Source organism: Sander vitreus, chromosome 12, assembly GCF_031162955.1.
Source record: "Sander vitreus isolate 19-12246 chromosome 12, sanVit1, whole genome shotgun sequence".
NCBI lineage: Eukaryota > Metazoa > Chordata > Actinopteri > Perciformes > Percidae > Sander > Sander vitreus.
In genome coordinates this window covers 6,376,695-6,395,144 of record NC_135866.1, presented here as the reverse complement: position 1 = coordinate 6,395,144, position 18,450 = coordinate 6,376,695, and the positions used below count along the sequence as shown (strand labels likewise).

At 40.4% G+C, this 18,450-nt stretch overlaps 2 protein-coding genes and 1 non-coding gene across 3 annotated transcripts; all 3 read right to left on the bottom strand.

Moving 5' to 3' along the window:
* Positions 1-304: 304 nt before the first annotated feature.
* cldn18 (claudin 18) lies at positions 305-6,107 on the bottom strand. Its single transcript, XM_078263434.1, has 5 exons — positions 5,693-6,107; positions 2,647-2,811; positions 2,044-2,182; positions 1,822-1,935; positions 305-934 (listed from the first exon to the last, which is right to left on the bottom strand). The coding sequence occupies exons 1-5, from the start codon at positions 5,910-5,912 to the stop codon at positions 838-840; spliced, it is 735 nt and encodes a 244-aa protein (XP_078119560.1). The 5' UTR covers positions 5,913-6,107; the 3' UTR covers positions 305-837.
* Positions 6,108-9,322: 3,215 nt separating this feature from the next.
* LOC144526179 (transcription factor Sox-14) lies at positions 9,323-10,060 on the bottom strand. The gene has a single exon (XM_078263437.1). It carries the CDS (start codon positions 10,049-10,051, stop codon positions 9,323-9,325), a length of 729 nt encoding a protein of 242 aa, XP_078119563.1. The 5' UTR covers positions 10,052-10,060.
* A 7,273-nt stretch (positions 10,061-17,333) lies between these two features.
* Positions 17,334-17,405, bottom strand: trnap-ugg (transfer RNA proline (anticodon UGG)). The gene has a single exon. It is a non-coding gene; the product is annotated as a tRNA-Pro (tRNA).
* Between the last annotated feature and the right edge of the window lie 1,045 nt (positions 17,406-18,450).

The following is an 18,450-nucleotide window of genomic DNA, read 5'->3' as shown; positions in this document are numbered from 1 at the left end:
ATTTATTTATTTATGCTCACCTCCTTTTAGGATTTCCTAACATAAGATGACAGTAACTTTGGCTCTGTATTTCCTAATCAGATCATTCTCTGAAAGGGAAGATGAAGCAGAACCATCTCATATAATGCAGGATGATGCAGCCAAAAATACTGGATAGATTAGAAAAATACTCAATCGCCTTAAGAGACACACTGACCTGGATTTACTATCTCTAGCTTCTACCGTTTCATTTTTATACAACTACCAGTCCGGATGAGCAAAGAGCAGCAGTGTAACCCCTGAACTTCCTTTGCGTGTTGACCACTTTTAACGAGGTGCTGTTGTTTAAATATAAGTTTGCTACAGATAGCTACATTTAAACCAAACGCATAGATATACTGTATGAATACATCTTCCTTGATATGCCTTTACTCGAAGTCCTGCATTAATAAAACATGAACAGAAGTCTCACATAATCAGTCGGTTCTCATTCATATTCTTAGAGAAATTAAAACCACGTATTTCACAAATCAGTGTTTTATTAACATAAAAAATGATTTTACAAAACTCAAGTAAAAAAAAAAAAAGGCTTCAATTACATACAGCATTTATAAATATCTAGTAGCCACTGAAATTTGCATGTGAAAACTACATATTTTGCAACTCCTGTATTACACATGTTGGACTGCTGTTACTGTGTGAGGCATTATTGACTCCCGTTATCAGTTAAGACGTGTTTAATGTGTATATGAGGAACTAAAGAAAAAAAAACATCCCACAAAGCATGCTGCATGTCTACAGCTAAAAGCCCATGCCTTAAGCAAACACATATTGCCAGTGTTTAAGCTATGTGTGAAGTTACACGTAATCTTTGTCTTTCTTGCCGCCCTCTGAATGGTAATCACCGAGGTCGCTTTTGGTGCGGGGCTGAGGTTTGTAAGCAACCCCCGGATAACTGAAAAGCAAAAGGCAACAGTTGTTGGAGATTGATACAAGTAAATAGAGCATAAATACAAAAAGAAGTTGGAAGAAATAATATAAAAATATGTAAGTAAAAGCCCTGTGTTGAAAATGTTACTTCAGTAAAAGTATGTAAGTATCACCATGAAACTGTACTTAAAGTATTAAAGTAAAAGTACTCAATGCAGAAAAATCCTCATATTTTAGAAACTGGAAAAGATCCAAACAGTTGTGTGTTTAATAGGGCTGTGTATTGGCAAGAATCTGGCGATACGATACGTATCACGATTCAATATATTGCAATGTATTTCGATACTGTGCGTAAGGCGATATGTTGGTTTTTTTTAAGTATCATTTTAGAAAAACTAATATTTAAAAAAAGACATGATGTGCATACAAGTCAAAGAAGTTTACTTTAGGTAAACAATTCAGTACACAGAAAATCAAACTGCCAGTTTGGGATTGTGGTTCACAGGTTCTTAGTGAGCTAATGTGTGTATGCTAAATTAGGACAAAGTTCAGTCATAGCTACGTTGTTAGCTAGAAAAAAGTCAGGCTCTGCTAGGCTCTGTTAGGTGCTAGTGGTGCGTCCCAGCATAGCCATCTAGTGGTAGGGGGTTTAAACACAACATAAACGTCAACCACTGTCTTACATGAATATTTTTGCATGTAAACTAAAAATAAAATCGATGTAGTATTGCTAAATAAAATATCACGATACTCAGGTGTATCGATTTTGTTCTTACACCCCTAGTGACAGGTAATGGTCTAATAATTTCAGCTGGACTCGTAGGCCGTTATATTGTTAATTTATAATAAAACATCGTATTTTATAAACGACATGTGTTTTGTGTGCAACTCTAAATGTGTGAGGGGACTCACTGTGGTTTTTCATCTTTCACCATTTCCTTGAAAGCCAGTGACTTGAGGATGCCACCAATGACCAGGACGCCCCCTCCTATCCAGGCTACAAACAGCGCAGGGCCAAACGTGTATCTGGAGAGACAAACCACACAATTCAGCCAAACAAAACCTGTAGATCCAGCATGCAAATAATATGGAAAAAACGCAAGCACAATCTTTATCTTTATCTTTATATCTTACGTGGGTAATCCTCCTCCCATTCCTCCACCAAAGCCTCCCTGCATGTTTCCTCCACCAAGCCCTCCTTGCATGCTGGACATCCTGAAACTGGCCACAATCTGATTGGCATAGATGGAAGCTCCTGCAATGCCACACACACCTGAGAGAAGGGTACAGAGTGACACAGACAGGAGGTCAGTCAGTGTTTTCCCTCGGTGGAAGACTTAGGTGCATGTATTTGGTGGGGGTTTAGGGGTGCATAAAAATGCAATTTTGCCTAATTTCGAAACATTTTTATAACCGTATCTGTGTCTAAACGTTGGAAAAGCTAGAGCAGATAATAAATAGCCTAAATAACGCTCAAAAAACTTAAAGACAAAACTTGCAAAGGAATCCACTGGGGCCCATCTACAATCATTAGATCTGATGATATTCATTTATGCTCACACATACATTGTTTTTGCTTAGGTGGTGGCCAAAATGGCTTAATGCTGCACCTTAGCCTTACAATAGTACGGAAAACACGTATTAGTGATTTTACTTCATAAAGAAACTGTTAATATCAAAGAATCAGAGAGGTCAAAGTAAAAGAAATCTCATATTTTCTGTTTTGTGTAACCATACCGCCGATGATGAACATGATGCCAGCGGTGAGGCTCATCTTGGCCTTGGTGGTGTTCGCCATGCTGTTCATTGTGAGGCAGGTCAGTGAGAACACTGATATGACGGCCCCGAGGACCCCCAGCACCACGCCCACTATCATCAGGGCTCGCACCGCCTGGAAAGATCCTAGTGCACAGGAAACGCATCCTCAGAGACATCCCAAATCACTGATTAGTTCATTGTACCTTACTGAACCGAGAAGCTCAGCGTTGCTTATAATCTGACATAACCCATGCGTCTGACAATGAGCAGTGTTCTAATGTAACAAAGTACAAATACTTTGCTACTGTACTTAAAGCTGCCCTGCCACACGTATTTCATTACTTTGTGGTAATGTCTGAATGTCTACCATGGACTCAGTAACATTTTTTTGTGGAAAGAATGCCCTGGTTACCTTGTTTCAAGCCATTCTAGCGTGGTATAGAAAGCCTGCAGGAAGACTCAGCTCGCTTTGTGCCAGTTCTCATTAATATTCAACTAGCTAAGCTGCTTGACTCTGATTGGCTAACCAATGAGAGCCTGGCTATCAGCATCCTTTACCCAGCGCAACTGGGCGAGCTCAACACATATGGACCTAACATATTTCAAAAAATACAAGTAAAAATGCTTTTGGGTGGCAGGGCACCTTTAAGTAGAATTTTCACGTATCTGTACTTTACTTCGTTATTTATATTTCCTTTATAAACTTTTACTTTTACTCCACTCCATTCCCTAAATAAAATGTACACTTTTACTCCACTACATTTCCCCTAAGCATCTTAGTTACTCGTTACTACAAAATAAAATCTGAAGAAATTTGTTACACAGGAAAAAAGCAGGTTTGGAGAAGCATTGCTCCTAAACTGCCAAGATAATGCACCCTCCATTCCAGTTGGTGACCTAATGCCTGTTTGTTGCCAAGCGGCAAAAAAAATATAGGCCAAAACTAAAGAAGAAGAGGAGGAAGCATAATAACTGATAGCGTCATGGAAGCACCTGGTGCAGGCTCTGCCGCCATGGTAACAGACGATGATCACCCCGACAACAGTGGTGATGAAGATAACGTTACACACCTTTGGCCATAAAGTTCATAATCAAAGTTTTACTTTTACTTCTAATATTTAAGTACATTTAATATCCAAAAAAGTAGTAAATATTAAATACTTTAAGACTTTTACTCAAGTATTATTCTAAAAGGAGACTTTAACTTCTACCAAAGTCATTTTCTGGTAAGATACTTGGGTAACACTTTACTTGAAGGTATCAACATAAACGTGACATGACACTGTCATAACTATGACATGACACTGTCGTGAACGTGTCATAAACGTTATAAACAAGTCATAAACGTTTATTACTTCTGTCATTCGTGTCATTCGGTTTTTGTCATGACAAGTTGACATTGTTTGGGTTGTCTTGATTATGACAACTTGACATTAATCAAAGTGACATTACCAGAAGTTGTCTTGGTCATGACAAGTTGCCATTTAAATTAATTTGGGATGTCTTTGTAATGACAACTTGACATTAACCAGGATGACATGACATTACCAGAGGATGTCTTTGTCATGACAACTTGACATAATGTCACTTTGATTAATGTCAAGTTGTCATAATCAAGACAACCCAAACAATGTCAACTTGTCATGACAAAAACCGAATGACACTTAATGACAGAAGTCAAACGTTTATGACTTGTTTATAACGTTTATGACACGTTCACGACAGTGTCATGTCATAGTTATGACAGTGTCATGTCACGATTATGTTGATACCTTAAAGTAAAGTGTTACCGATACTTGTACTTTTACTCAAGTATTGCTTTCAAGTACTTTATACAAGACCGATAATGAGACTTATATTTTGCATATATATATATATTGCAAGACTTAAATCTTCATAATCTAGGAGATGCTGTCAACATGTATTTATTCTGATAAAGCCACGTCTTCCGCTGCAGGTGTGCTGTAGGAACCTGCCCTTTGCTTGTTGTTTGTTCTGTTTCTGATAACTGTGTTGACTAAGTCTCAGCCCGGCCGTCCGTTAGAGTGACCAGAATGCATTGGTGCTAATGCAAATACTGATAGGATTGGGCTTGACACGGAACAAGATTTAGCATAAAGACGACAGAAACTGAGAGTAAAAATTATTTTACAATGTCGTCCGTTAAAAGAATTATAATAATGATTTACGCTAAATAGTTGTAAGGAGATGCTTTTTGCTTTTGGCTTCCCTTTGTGAAATGATCTGATTCATCCTCTCAGGTCCTCAAAAACAAAAACTCCTCACAATTTTAATTTTTTGCACTAAATCAAATACGTTTTTGTTTTACCCCTCACAATTTCCCCTGAAATTTCCTTTAAATTAAACAAAATATATATTTCTACACTACATGACATATGTATTTGTTCCAGAACTTCATTGGAGCTATTTAGTGCTTTTGAGTGTCATACTTTTTTATTTACTTTTTTATTCTCATAACTCATTTTTAGAATTAAAATGGTTCTGGTGGGTTTTTTAAAACCAACAGGCACTCACTGCTGTTCTCATCATCCTTTTTCTTTTACATAATATTTTACAAATATGTGGCAGGAAAGAGATCCAGAGAGAGAAAAAGTTGGCCTTCTATGTTAAACGTGTCATGCATGGACCCCATGCAACTGAATGAGACTTGAGAACCCTCCTGCCTTGTCATTTGAGAAGAAGGCCCTCTTGGATCTTGGCAAGTAGTGAGAGAACTTTCGCGTAGCTCGGTACTGGACTGTTCAGTTACAACTTCCTTAAACGTTGTTACTCGCTGCATCATTGTCCTTGCGATCAGAGAATGCTCGGTATCTCTTTTAGGCTCAGACTTTTTATTTCCTCTAAAAAAAGAACTCAGGAGGCTGTGGCCTGGACAGTGACGGTCACCTATTCTGGACACAGTTTGTGTTTAATTATTAGAACAGCAATGAACTAAATGTAGTCTGGTTGTAAACAGTCCCTGGAGAAGTTTTGCACATTGAAATAGAAGATAGTCTTGTCCTACCTGAGAAGCCCAGGAGGCCATAGAGCGGGCGACACTCGGTGAATCCTGAGGAAGCGGTCTCACAGTCCTGCCACAGACCCTTGTAGGTGTACACAGACGTCACCACATCCCCCTGCCTGTCCTTGGCACTCCAGTTGTTCATGGCAGTAGCTGCGATGAGGGCTGCCGCGCCGATCAAGCCCAAAACGAATCCGCCATTCTGCAGAACTGAAGGCGCCATGGTCGTTTCCTCCCTCAGAAGTTAGGAAATATACTAGGAGGCACAGTGTGTGTGCGAGCAGAATGGTTTGTGCCCAGTTTAAATAGATACAGAGCCTAACACTTGAACTATAGCTGCCTATGGAATTGAGTTGAAGTTAAGGTGCCAAAGGTGAGCAGGTGTGTGTGGAGAATGAAAACGGGCCAAAGTGGCACCTTGCAGTGATGGTGGCGGTTGGGCGGAGACGGAGGGCAGAGGCGGTTGGGCGGAGACGGTTGGGTTTCACCCAGTGGGCGATGCAGCAGCATGGGTTGGGCTTCCTTGTGCTGAAAGGTGTGGACACAGTGGTGATAGGCGCACCTGGTACCTACATGAGAACTAACTGTTTAAATGTAAATACGGGAAACTGAATCACTGACTCCACAGGGCTTTAGGTAAACCGCCAACAGTCGGTCAGTGAGTGAATTATGCAGTCATGTGCCCTGCCAACACCCTCACACACTCAAAAAACGATGCAGCACTGCAGAAAGACAAACATGCAAACACACAGAGACGAGGCAGGAATGAGTTTGTGACACTATCAGATCTAACACAATGGACTACCAGAGAAGAAGCAATACAAACAGACAAGTGACGTTATCCTGGGCCGAATGTTAAAGTTCAAATTAGGGCTCAAGGTGTTACTTTAAAAGGACAAGAGGAAGCAGTGAAGAAAACCCTTTTTTACATCCACGGGGAGGAGGCCAGAGGTCAGCTACAGAGCTGCATCCCTGGACCTTTGATTTGATAAAGAATTGGTGTTTTGCCCGTGGACACTTTGGCAATATAAAATCTTTAAATCTGGCACTTCCTAATAGGGCTGGGCAATATATCAATGTTAAATCGATATCATGATACGTGACTACATCGTCTTAGATTTTGGATATCGTAATATGACATAAGTGTTGTCTTTTCCTGGTTTTAAAGGCTGCATTACAGTAAAGTGATGTCATTTTCTGAACTTACCAGACTGTTCTTGCTGTTCTATTATTTGCCTTTAACCACTTAGTCATTCTATCCACATTACTGCTGATAATTGATCTCAAATGTAATTGTGTAAATATACGTGAAAACACACTAATTATTTCCAATATCAATACGGCCGTATTTGGTCAAAAACATTGTGCTATTTGATTTTCTCCTATACTTTATAAGACCTTTCTCTTCTCCTGGGCTGCCTAGGGTGTCAAGTGAAAACCCTCTGACTGGGGCATCCTGGTGGCGAAGAGTTTAAGATGCTGACCGTGTAATTACAACATCCTCGATTCATGTCCAGCCAGGGGCATCGGACCGTGGGGGAAAAGGGGACTGAGTGTTTATCGGTGTTTTAAGCCCCCAACGTCTCCTAGCACTAGGATTAGGCAATGGTTAGGGTTGGGGTTGGGGTTGGGGTAGGGTTAGGGTTAAGGTTAGGGTTAGGTGCCTTGAAGTCAACGGTCGCAGCGCTGCCTTGAAGAAGACGTTGGGTGCTTAAAACACCATTGAACGGACTGAGTACCCAAGGGACCTCATGTGAGGAGTGCCCAAAAAGATGCTAGAATGAATAGCTGTGGATGCGGGGAGGGGCCCAGAGAATGCCTTTCTACAGGGCCAAGAATGTTGTGCTACGCCCCTGTGTCCAGCCAGGGGGCATTTGTTGCATTTCTACTGCATAATATCTAATAAAGGCAAAAACACCCTGTGGTCATGAACCAAATGTAGGCCTACTGACGCAGCATCAGCCGTCAGGTCCTTCCTGTTTATTATTTCTACATCATAGATACAGGTCGAGCATTAGGAGCTGTCATACATGGAGACTAAAGCTCAGTGGTTTCAGTGTGAGGACTCATTCCCTCTTACTAACTTTGAAACAAACAGTGCCTCATACGATTTCCATGATTCAACTTATTCACCTAATCACTTTGTCAACAACATGGGGAGGAGAGAAGTTTCTTTTCTTCTCTTATCGTAAGCCTCACTCTCGCACGCACGCACACACACACACACACACAAACAATGAAACTCATACAGTATCACCAAACACAATGGGACTAGAGAATTTAATTTTGTTATTTGCATCAGTTCAATGGACTTCTGTTTTTTTTTTTTTTTTTTTTGCATGACAATAATATCTGTTTGTGTTTTGTGTGAGCCTTTGTTTTAAACCTTATCGGTCAGCTTGTTTAAATAAGAGCACTCAGATGGTCAGGAACAGGAAAACATATATACTTCCCCCCCCCCCCAGTTATTGTTACAACTGATGTCTGACATAAAATAACATCTAACAAAAAGATTGAGAGAACACATTGGTAATCAGTAGATGTGGGGAAAAAAATACTAATGAAAAAGAAATGTAGTGACGTTAATCATCCAAATACAAACTATAATACCAGTAAAGTTATTCAGCTTCACACCAACACTGTTTACTGAACAATAACTGACTCATTATCCCAAACTGATGTAGCTGCTCATATACAATGTTTAGACATTATTTACACAATTCTTCTGAAAAATAAAAACAGACTCCAAAGAAAAAGAAAACTCAAATTATAAGACAATATTTAAGGAAAACATTTATTATTTCCACTTAAAAAACAAGAAAAAAAAAAACAGACCTACATACTGAGACAGGTGGCCTGGAGGGGGGACAAACTGTCCAAATGTAAGAATGTATGAATATTGGATATTTAGGCCTGGGTAAATATATATCAAAACACACACATTGACTCCTGCAGGCTTCCTCTGCCCTCTTATATCCACACCATATATCCACACCAGCTTGATGTTTATCTGACTTACAGTAACACAGAGGTCACTTCGCCTGTTGAGTTTGATCAGTTCTTTAAAAAATAAAAAGTTATGCGTGGGCCTCGCGCATTGTACATTTGACTGGCTTGAATTGATGTTTTTGTCAAAAAATAGCATCTTCGCATAACGCTCTAAATCTTTACTCTGCATTCCCATGGAATAACGAGTAAGACTGCTCAGCAAGCAGGCAATCACAATCAGAATACTTTATTGATCCCCTCAGGGAAATTGTTAAGCTGTGGCTCACAGTCAGATTCAAGGTTTAAAATGAGAGTAAGAAAAAAGATGGTCAATAAGTCTATAAAGTAACACAGCCACAGTGCAAGAAATAAAAAAGTTAAGTAGAAGTAAAGTAAGATAGCCTGGGTTGAAAACAAAATGATGTTGCTAATCAGCTGTAAGCAGCCATTAATGGCATTTTGAAATGTATTTAATATCTGCAGAAACACTAGCCTATAATTCAGTTTTGCTGTGATATATTTGTAGGATGAAAACATGTGTTGTAACCCAGTTCTTTTTCTTTCGTCATGTTACGGGGAGGTGGGAGATCCTGTGCGCAAACTTTCCCCCGTTGGGACCGCGCAGCTTCAAGTGTATCCAGCATGTCACACACTGGAGCTAGGGGAAGTGTACGAGTCCATGCCGTTCTTGGCCATCCCTCCAGGGAAGAGAATATAGGCTAACTGAGGCTGTAAACTGGCAGCAGACCAGGCGCTACAGTTACACGGCACCACGTATCCCGGGCTGGAGGACGGGTGGGGGTGGGTGTGGGTATGCTGTCCGTGGCAAGCCAGACTCCCAATCCCTCCAGTCTGATATCCGAACGTGTGCGCGCTGTAGGGCAAAGCGCCGGCGGCCAGAGCGTGCGGTATCTCCGCCATCCGCTGGACAGCTCCGGTGCTGAACTGCGCCACCGGCTCCAGCAGCGAGAAGGAAGAGGGGGATGAGACGGGAGCGAGGAAAGCTCTGGCTTTATCCCCGGGGACAAGAAAGGAGTCCATGGGAAATCCCTTCAAATGCTCCGCCGCGTCCCCAAGTAAAGACGGCAGCGGGAAAACAAAACGGTCCCTCTTCAGGAGACTCTTGGCTTTGCGCCGTGGTCTGTACTTGTAGTCCGGGTGCTCCTTCATGTGCTGAGCCCGCAGCCTCTTGGCCTCGTCGATGTACGGACGTTTCTCGGAGTCGGACAGCAGCTTCCACTCCGCGCCGAGCCTCTTGCTGATTTCAGAGTTGTGCATCTTTGGGTTTTCCTGGGCCATTTTCCTCCTTTGGCCTCTTGACCACACCATGAAAGCATTCATGGGTCTTTTGATGTGATCTAAAGGTTTGGCCATCTCAGGAACTGACACATTCATTAATAAAACACACACACACACACCAGTCCTACTTTAAATCAAGTCACCTCCCCAAGAAGCTCATGCTCCTCTCGTGCGTAAAAGGAAAAAGTGGTCAGTTCAGAAATATTTTCTCTGTCTTTTTGGTAAGAAAACACTAGAACTCGTAACTCCAAATTGACTGAAGCATTTGCACAAAGTGGAACGGAAAAGTACATAAAGCGCAAAGCCTGGGCGCATGAATGGGAGTCACACAGGACCAAGTTGGAAGCTTGTTATGGATGATGCTGGATGTCAACCACTCATCACCACACCACTGTCACGGCGGGCCAAGCCAATGGGAATGAGAGAGAGCACTGTAATCCCTTCACAAAAAGTGACTGTAAGATTTCTGAGGGTCTCCCTCCTTCTCCCTCTCCCAACAGTTTAGTCTAAGTCAAGGGCAGGCAGGAAACTAGCGCAGAGAGCAATCTGCTGTATAACACACGCAGAAAACTAGAGTCAACAGCCCCCAAACATCCCCTAAAAGAAAGTCTCTACATTTTGTTATTACTGGGATTTTTCATGGTCAACTGTATATTTTCTGCAAGTTGTATTGTAATGGAGCCATTCTTCCAATTAGTACCAGGTTACATAGGTTTTCTTCCAGGAAACTTCCAAGGAAATGATTAGGAAATTACAGATCTGCAAGATACCAGTAATGTTCACTGGTTTATATCCCAACATGGAAGTCTAAATGCTGTTTGAAATCCCTCTTCAACCTACCAGGGATTCAATTCTGGATATTGAATCCTGGTGGGAAATTGAGTCAAAAAGTAATGCAATCAGGCTAAAATCATGTTTTTCTTTTATTGCAGAATGTTACCCCTCCCTCCAAAAGTTGCTAAAGCTGCACAATTTCAAAGAAAATACAGAGGACATGACCCTGCCGTGAACAAAATAAGATGAAATAGACCACAGGTTAGGAGTTTCTTTTTTTTTTTTGCAAAATCCCTCCTAATTTGTACTCGTACTTTATAACCCTCCTGTTGTCTTTGGGTCAAATTTGACCCATTTTCTAAGTTTATATATCACAACATTTGGGTTTCTTTCAAGCAAATTGCCCAAAAGTAACACAGAAGGTTACATGAATTCATTTCATAGCATTATTATGACCATACTTTGACAGTCTGTGATTATTCATCAACACCCTCTGATCTTAAATATTAGTCAAAATAATACATACTTTCTGCTTTTTTTTTTTAACTCAAAAGTTAGATATCATTTCATATAGGCTACATGAGGTTTATTGACCATACATTCCAAAAATGAGTGAAAAAATAGTGGTAATAAGTTGCTGTTAGTGTAAAATAAGCGCAGAAAACGTTGCAAAATGCTACAAAAACGTTGCAAAAAAACGTCGAAGAGACAAAAACGTTTAAAAAAAAAGTGTTCATTTTCAATTTTGACCCAGGACAACACAAGGGATAAAACATGTCCTAAAAACTGACACAACAACCACTCATTTAAATTCTTTCCCATGATGCCATGCAGGTTTCTTATATATAAATATGTGTACAAGCGGCTCACCTCTCCCTCCTCCATACGCTGCAAAATCAATATTAATCACAGCCATAACTCACTAGCCCTGGGTGGACTCATTGGTTGTTAACAGTTTTCATAATTACTATGCCTTATCTGATCAAATATACGCTTCTGCCATCTCGTCTGTTATTGAAATGACATTGATGGAGAAAAGTCTGGAAATAACTTGAACTAACTCTAAATTATATATAGTAAACTGGCATGTGCACACTGCTACTCAGAAGAAGACGTAGGGGCTTATAACAACAGGGGATTACTGTATAGAGTACATACTCAGGAATTCAATACCATCTTTCTGGGTGTCTAAGTGGAAGCTACCAGGCCGCCTCAAAGGCACCCAAAATGGCTTCTACAAAAAGGATTATTACCATGACAGAAGCATGATGTGTTTCCCTGTAGACAAGACGTGTGGCGGTTAGTTGAAGCTCTGGGCTTTAGGTTGTGGTAGCGGCGATAAACTTGGATGTCAGGGTACCAGCGAGGAGGAGGCCTTTATTTCATTTACCTCCCACAACCAAAGGCGCCACGGGCCTCTCCAAAGGCAAAATAAATGGACATAAAAGATCCAGTGGTGCATCAGTGGCGGAGATGATAAGACGTTTTCAGAGAGTGGTTTTTCCTCTGGGTTTCCTCGGAGCAAACGGGCTGGAGGGATAATAAAGTGATTGGCAGCAGGGGTCAGACAGCTGATCTGTCTCCTCATGGCTGTGCTGTTATCTACTGTGCCGTAGGTTCAGGCCTTCACACGCAGGAGGCATCCACCGCCACACAGAGACAATGATTACTTCCAGAGAGGAACCATGTTAGAGAGTTTTGGACAGTGAGAAGAAAAACTGTCCGAGGAACAGCAACATGGCTTTTCATATAGACAAAGACCATGATGACATTATTTTATCATGCCTTTATCGAATCCATCATATCATCCATCATGGTGACTATTTACATATCATCCAGTTAGCACAAGAATCGCCTGAATCAAATTGTAAAATGGTCAAGTAAGCTGACTGGTGAGTCCCAGCTGCACCCCACATCCATGTATGCTAAACAACTACAGCGGATAGCGATGGCCATCTTAGAAGATAGCCTACACCATTTGAATAAGGAATTCCAGTATCTACCCTCTGGACGGAGGCTAATAATCCCTAGTTGTAGAACTACAAGATTTAAAAACAGTTTTGTCCCAGCGGCAATCACTCTCTTAAACAAACTGTAGAATTACTTGCACACAACACACAAGCACCTTGGTCATGTACTAGCTGTAGATTTTCTGCATATAACTGCACAAGTCAATGTGATCATGTACTGTTTTTTATCCATGTTCTACTGCCTTCTTTATATGTTTTAATGTTTTGTGCGTTGCATGTTATGTGGTGGTCTACAACGTTCTAAGGATGCCTCTTAGACTGTAAACCTAGTTTACCTACGGGTACCAATAAAGTAACCTGAACCTGAACCTGAGAGTAGACCTGAAGGGCAGTATGGAGAAATCTGTTTCTTGCAAACTATCATCTGTCAAGATGAGAGTTTTCAGTTGGGGGAAAAAACACAGAGAGTATGTGTTTTTGTGTACTAGTTAGTGTTTGGTGTGACTTCTAAGTATAAAGGGCAGAGCATTTTGACTCTGGAGAGATGAGGGGGAGAAAAAAAAATGGGTAATAAGAAAAACTGCCAGCAGCACAAAATGGCTGTCGTAATCCGGTTATCCCCCGGGCTCTAAAGATACTGGTCCTCTCCTTAGGAGTCTATCTTTTCTTCTTATGTCAAAACTGTCCTCCATGCACTCAGGTGGATTAAGGAGTCACACTGTAGAAAGAAATTGACAGGTACAGAAAGACCTGGGGGTGAAAAGGGAATGAAAGACGACACGGAGAAGCTCGGCCCGGGGAAGCGTGCCAACGTCTGTCAAGAAAAGAATCTATCAAGTCAACTCCATGCTGGAGGGAAAAAATGCTGATGTTTCTTACTAATTCACTGTATTGATTGAGTGAATAATTACTGGCAGAGCTGATTACGTATCTTGTGAAATGTATTTTCTTTCTTTCTCTGAATGCCTGAAGTGTATTGTTCACTGATGCTGATGCATTATCTGACTCAGGATATATTGGGTTTAATGGCAGCTCCTCACGAGAGTCCAATAATACTATTAGAGTATATTGCATTTTGGATAGATTAAATATGCATATTATCTACCTTTGTTGAAAATGACAAAAGGACCTTTCCCCACATTGGCTGTTGCAAGCGTAGAAGGAGAAGCTGCTGCAGGACATGTTGTTATCAACACTGCCCGGATGATTCATTTTTTTGGACACAAATGCTAAATTTCTTAGTTTTACGTGCTAGTGAAGTGTATATCTTTGGATTTGAACTGCTAGTTAAAAAAAGAAGCAATATTAGGATGTCACCTTGGGCTTTTAGGATATTGTGATGGGCATTTTTCTCCATTTTCTGACTTTTTATAGACCAAACAAATAATCAAGTCATTGAAACAATAATCATCAGATTCACTGACATTAAGTATAATTGTTAGTTGCAGTCCTATATCATTGTAAACATGATCATTTTTCTTACATGCCTTACTCAGATTAAAGATGATGATGATTTAGATGGAGTGATTTAAAAAAAAAAAAAAAAAAGACTTCACCTACACTGAGTGCACACTGGAATGATATTACTACTATATAGTGAACTGGTGAATGGGTTTTCTCATCTGATTATGGGGGAAGTTCAAATGCACTCATATTTCAAATTTTGTCATTTCAGCTCCAAATAAATACACTGAAAGCCAAAAACTACATTGAAGTCTAACAAGAGTTTCTGACACTTCTGAGCAGCCCATTAGGAAACATTTCAGGGGGAAAATCCCCAAGATTTTCAGTGCTCTGGGGGGATTTCACTAAATCTTGTGCTTATTCTCATGAGATTTAGGAAAAGTAAAGCGGTTTTAATAGCTTTTCCCCTGACACATTGATGGTGGAATATGCTTCGGCTCTGTGGTAGATAGCTTCAATCCTGAGAGGTTGAGAGAGAGAGAGAGAGAGAGAGAGGGAGCGAGAGAGAGAGAGCGAGAGAGGGGGGGGGGAGAGATCTGCTGTCTGCCAGTACACTTTTCATAAGGCCCCATCTGAACTAAATTAATACACATCCTCTAACATGTGAGGATAAACCTGAGGGCCACATTACTGTGGCAGCCCCTATCAGCCGGCTTGTAATACAACCGAGTCAGCAGTCAATGAGATACATTTGCAACCAGGCATTTGTCAGCGACTCAGTGCCAAAGAGGCAGGAGATTTAAAATGTCCTGCAGTAAATTAAGTCCTGCTTGAGAAGTGAAAGGTGCCGGCTAAGCAGGCGGCTGCTTACTTTAAATGACAGACTGGTTAAGGGGGTGATGATGGTGTGGTGATGGAGGGAGGAGGAAACTGAACCAGGGCTAGAAGTTGTGTTTTTTTCTGATTACAGCGCCAATGCATGTAGAAAAATGTAAATATGTTAGCCTTCAGAGACTGAAATAGTTATCTCTAAAGGCATGACTCCAGCATTTGGATTAAACCTGATATGTATATACATGATCATCTACACATTACAACTAACAGCATTCTGCACTGAACTATGGCAGAATATTAAACTGTACACTGCCTTTTGCAGACACTAAAGTGTCTGTCAAGCTCAGTAGAAAATGGGCCACTTTTGAGTAGATATTTGGATTCATTATCTAGTTAAAAGATGCTACCTGAGGTTTATAACCTTGCCGATAGGAAGCAGAGGAACTCAGCTCTTGGCCTGACCATTGGGGAGAAGTGATTTGTTGTGAGAAACTGAGAATCTGCATGCATACCTAAAATAATTGTACTATAATGGAAATTTGGTGATGGATTATCAACATTTGAAATATCATTTAAGTGTTTTTCAATTACAAGGTTGCTCTTTAGTCAATCAGACACTGATGGTGCAGTGCTGTCATATACCTCTTTATACTGGCTTTTTAACCATGTTTTAAGGTCGCCCCAAAATGTGCATTTCACTACTACTAATAAAATAAAACACAGTATGGTGACTATTTACATTCTTCAATTCACCAATTTTTGTCAGCAAGTTTCTTGCAGTTGATTTTATACTGTAGTTGTAAAGAAATAAAAGGAAACGTGGCAGCCGAGAAAGAGGAAATAACCTGAGACGTGAAAAGACACTGGTATGGATCTTTACTTTTATCTCTCTTGCATTCTCTCTCTGAGGAATGGGATTACATTATCCATTTGAAAACTGTGAATTATCAGCAACATCTATTCTCATTCATAGTAGAAGAGAAACACATTGCTGTATTAACAGGGTGGGTACAGGGAAAGTGGCAATATTCAGAAATTCACACACTTCATAGCATGAAGTCACACTGCAAATGACAGAGCATGGTGCCACTAAGAGGCTTATGGAAATAATGGAAATAGTGTAGCTCCTGTGGCGATGATATGCTTGCTGTAACAGAAAAGGAAAGAGTGGTATTTACTGAAATATCTCCTGGACTCGTGTTAGGCAGAGCAGTGACTGTCCTGAGCCAGACTGGAGGGAGGGGAGCACAGATGCTGTCACAACAGCAAGCTCAGATAAGCCCCCACTGGGTGAAGACAGAAAGGCATTAAGTGAGCATATCTTTAAGAAGTCTGATGCTCCTCCTGAGTCACTGGGCTGCTAAAATGTGCACAGAATAATTATAGGCAGTTGATTCAGACCAGAACATTTGGCTGTGTTCATTTGTAGGCATGTTTTCCAGCTCTTGGAAATCTGATGGTAAGTTGTCCCTAACACATGTGATGTGCAGTCTAAAGAGACTTACACAATATGTTGTGTGAAAAAGTAGGCAGCCATTCTTGAGCTAAAATGTGATCTTAATGAGACTAAAGTATCAGTTTGATGTAGATAAAAAGGGACCTTGTGCAGAAAATAACACTAATAGCTAATATACATTATATTAATAAAGAAACAATAGAAACCCCTAATTGTAGTACTGGCAAAGCCCACTAGAGACCAGTATAACAATGCTCTCCAGAGTCTAGATCATGCCCAGTTGAGCGGTGTCTTCCGTAGGTCTATTTTTGCAACATACATTTTTTGAATGATTGATTTGCTTATTTGAGTGTCCTGCACCAGATGGTGCCCAGCCCAAATAGGCTCACGAGACACTAGACAGCAACCAGGATGGCCATATGACAAATAACATACAGTTTGATAGTTCAAAAGGAAAACATGTCAACACATTCACTTGTCAACACATTCACTTTCCATATCAAAAAGGTTTTATAATGTTCAGTACAGTGTTTTTTTTATTTTTTATAAATAAATCCTCAAGTCACTGTACATGGGGCAATGAAATTCATCCTCAACAATACCAAGAAACACATAAACACTGCTCTTCAGGAATACTTTTGAATCTGTCAATGAACCTTACCTTAGCACGGGACCTCTGCAAATTTAATTTAATGTAAGCTTTGTTCTGTGTGGTGAGTGGGCCTTTTTTATTCGAACATAGTTTCTGAACTTTTGTTTATTCCAGATCTCATCCTTCTATTATTCCTTATGGATCTTTAGTTTTTGTTGGTAGGCTACAGTTATTCCTGAAAAATAAAATGTAAATCAGCAAGAGAAAATATATAAGTGTAAACGATTTCTTACTGTGGTAGAAACAACCTGATTTATGGCAAAAGATGGGCTCGTCCGGGATTTGAACCCGGGACCTCTCGCACCCAAAGCGAGAATCATACCCCTAGACCAACGAGCCACACTGGTGTAGCAAAAATATTCCATAATAGAACACACTAACTATTTTCGCTGAAGAAATGTGTCTTTTTTTAATGTTGTCCAACATCTATTATATCGTTATTTACTGTACATAGCACGTTCAAATTAGTAGCGAACACAAACTGTTCTGAGTTTCCCTTGACAAAAATGATTAATGGTCAAAGTTCCACTTAACGTTAGGTACTTGAACTTAACACTCTTAAAGGCTAGTCACCAATGCGTTTGTATCTCTATTCAGCCCCATACTGTTTATTTAAAAAAATATTTATTTTAAAGTCATTGTGGTGATAAAAAATATTACTCTCTGAGTCAAGAGGGAGCATTGGCACCATCTTTTGATCAGCTAACGTTACCACTAATGCAAATTCAAAAGTTCTCGGAGAATAGAGGGTTTTCACCGACGTCACGTTCTGGGCGGTAACCTGGATGCACTCGGTGTAAACAACTGAATGGAGTAATGGAGTATTGTGCACTTTGGATACTTTATGTCTAAACATTAGAAAAGCTCATCAAAACGCCTCCAAGATGCAAAGGCATGGAAGGACTTGGACCACAAAAAAGGCGCGATATTTTGAGAAATTACAGTTTCCTGGCGGTGCAGATCCCTACAAGTTGGCTCCCTCTTCTTGGATCCATGGCGACCCGGTGATTCTTCCTTCAGTTGCATATCCAGATAGTCAACTACCTGGATTTCTCGCCGAGCCCATACACAGCGGAAGACCTTAAATCCTACAAAAGTTTGGAGGCTTATAACCAGATGGTGTGTGGATGGGTGAGGGAGACGCAGTACCAAGTCATTAACTGTGAGACAAAGTTCACCCGTATGTGTTCACATACTTGGCTCATAGAGCTGATTGTGATCTAAAGAGGGGGGGAGCACACAGGGATGGACACAGAAAGTGAAAGTATGTATGTAGTCAGACTGCCAGACTCCATTTTACACTCGATTTCAGATTAATTGTTTAGTTTCTTACTGTATGTCAGAAAAATACTTTGCTGATTAAAAAAAAATGAACATCCTAAAG

Bases quoted from the DNA above. Each gene is read 5' to 3' on its own strand.
- cldn18 (XM_078263434.1), bottom strand. From the start codon at position 5,912: ATGGCGCCTTCAGTTCTGCAGAATGGCGGATTCGTTTTGGGCTTGATC. The intron at 1,936-2,043 runs GTAAGATATAAA...TTGTCTCTCCAG, and splicing joins ATGGGAGGAGGATTACCCAC to ATACACGTTTGGCCCTGCGC. The intron at 935-1,821 runs GTGAGTCCCCTC...TTTGCTTTTCAG, and splicing joins GTGAAAGATGAAAAACCACA to TTATCCGGGGGTTGCTTACA.
- LOC144526179 (XM_078263437.1), bottom strand. From the start codon at position 10,051: ATGGCCAAACCTTTAGATCACATCAAAAGACCCATGAATGCTTTCATG.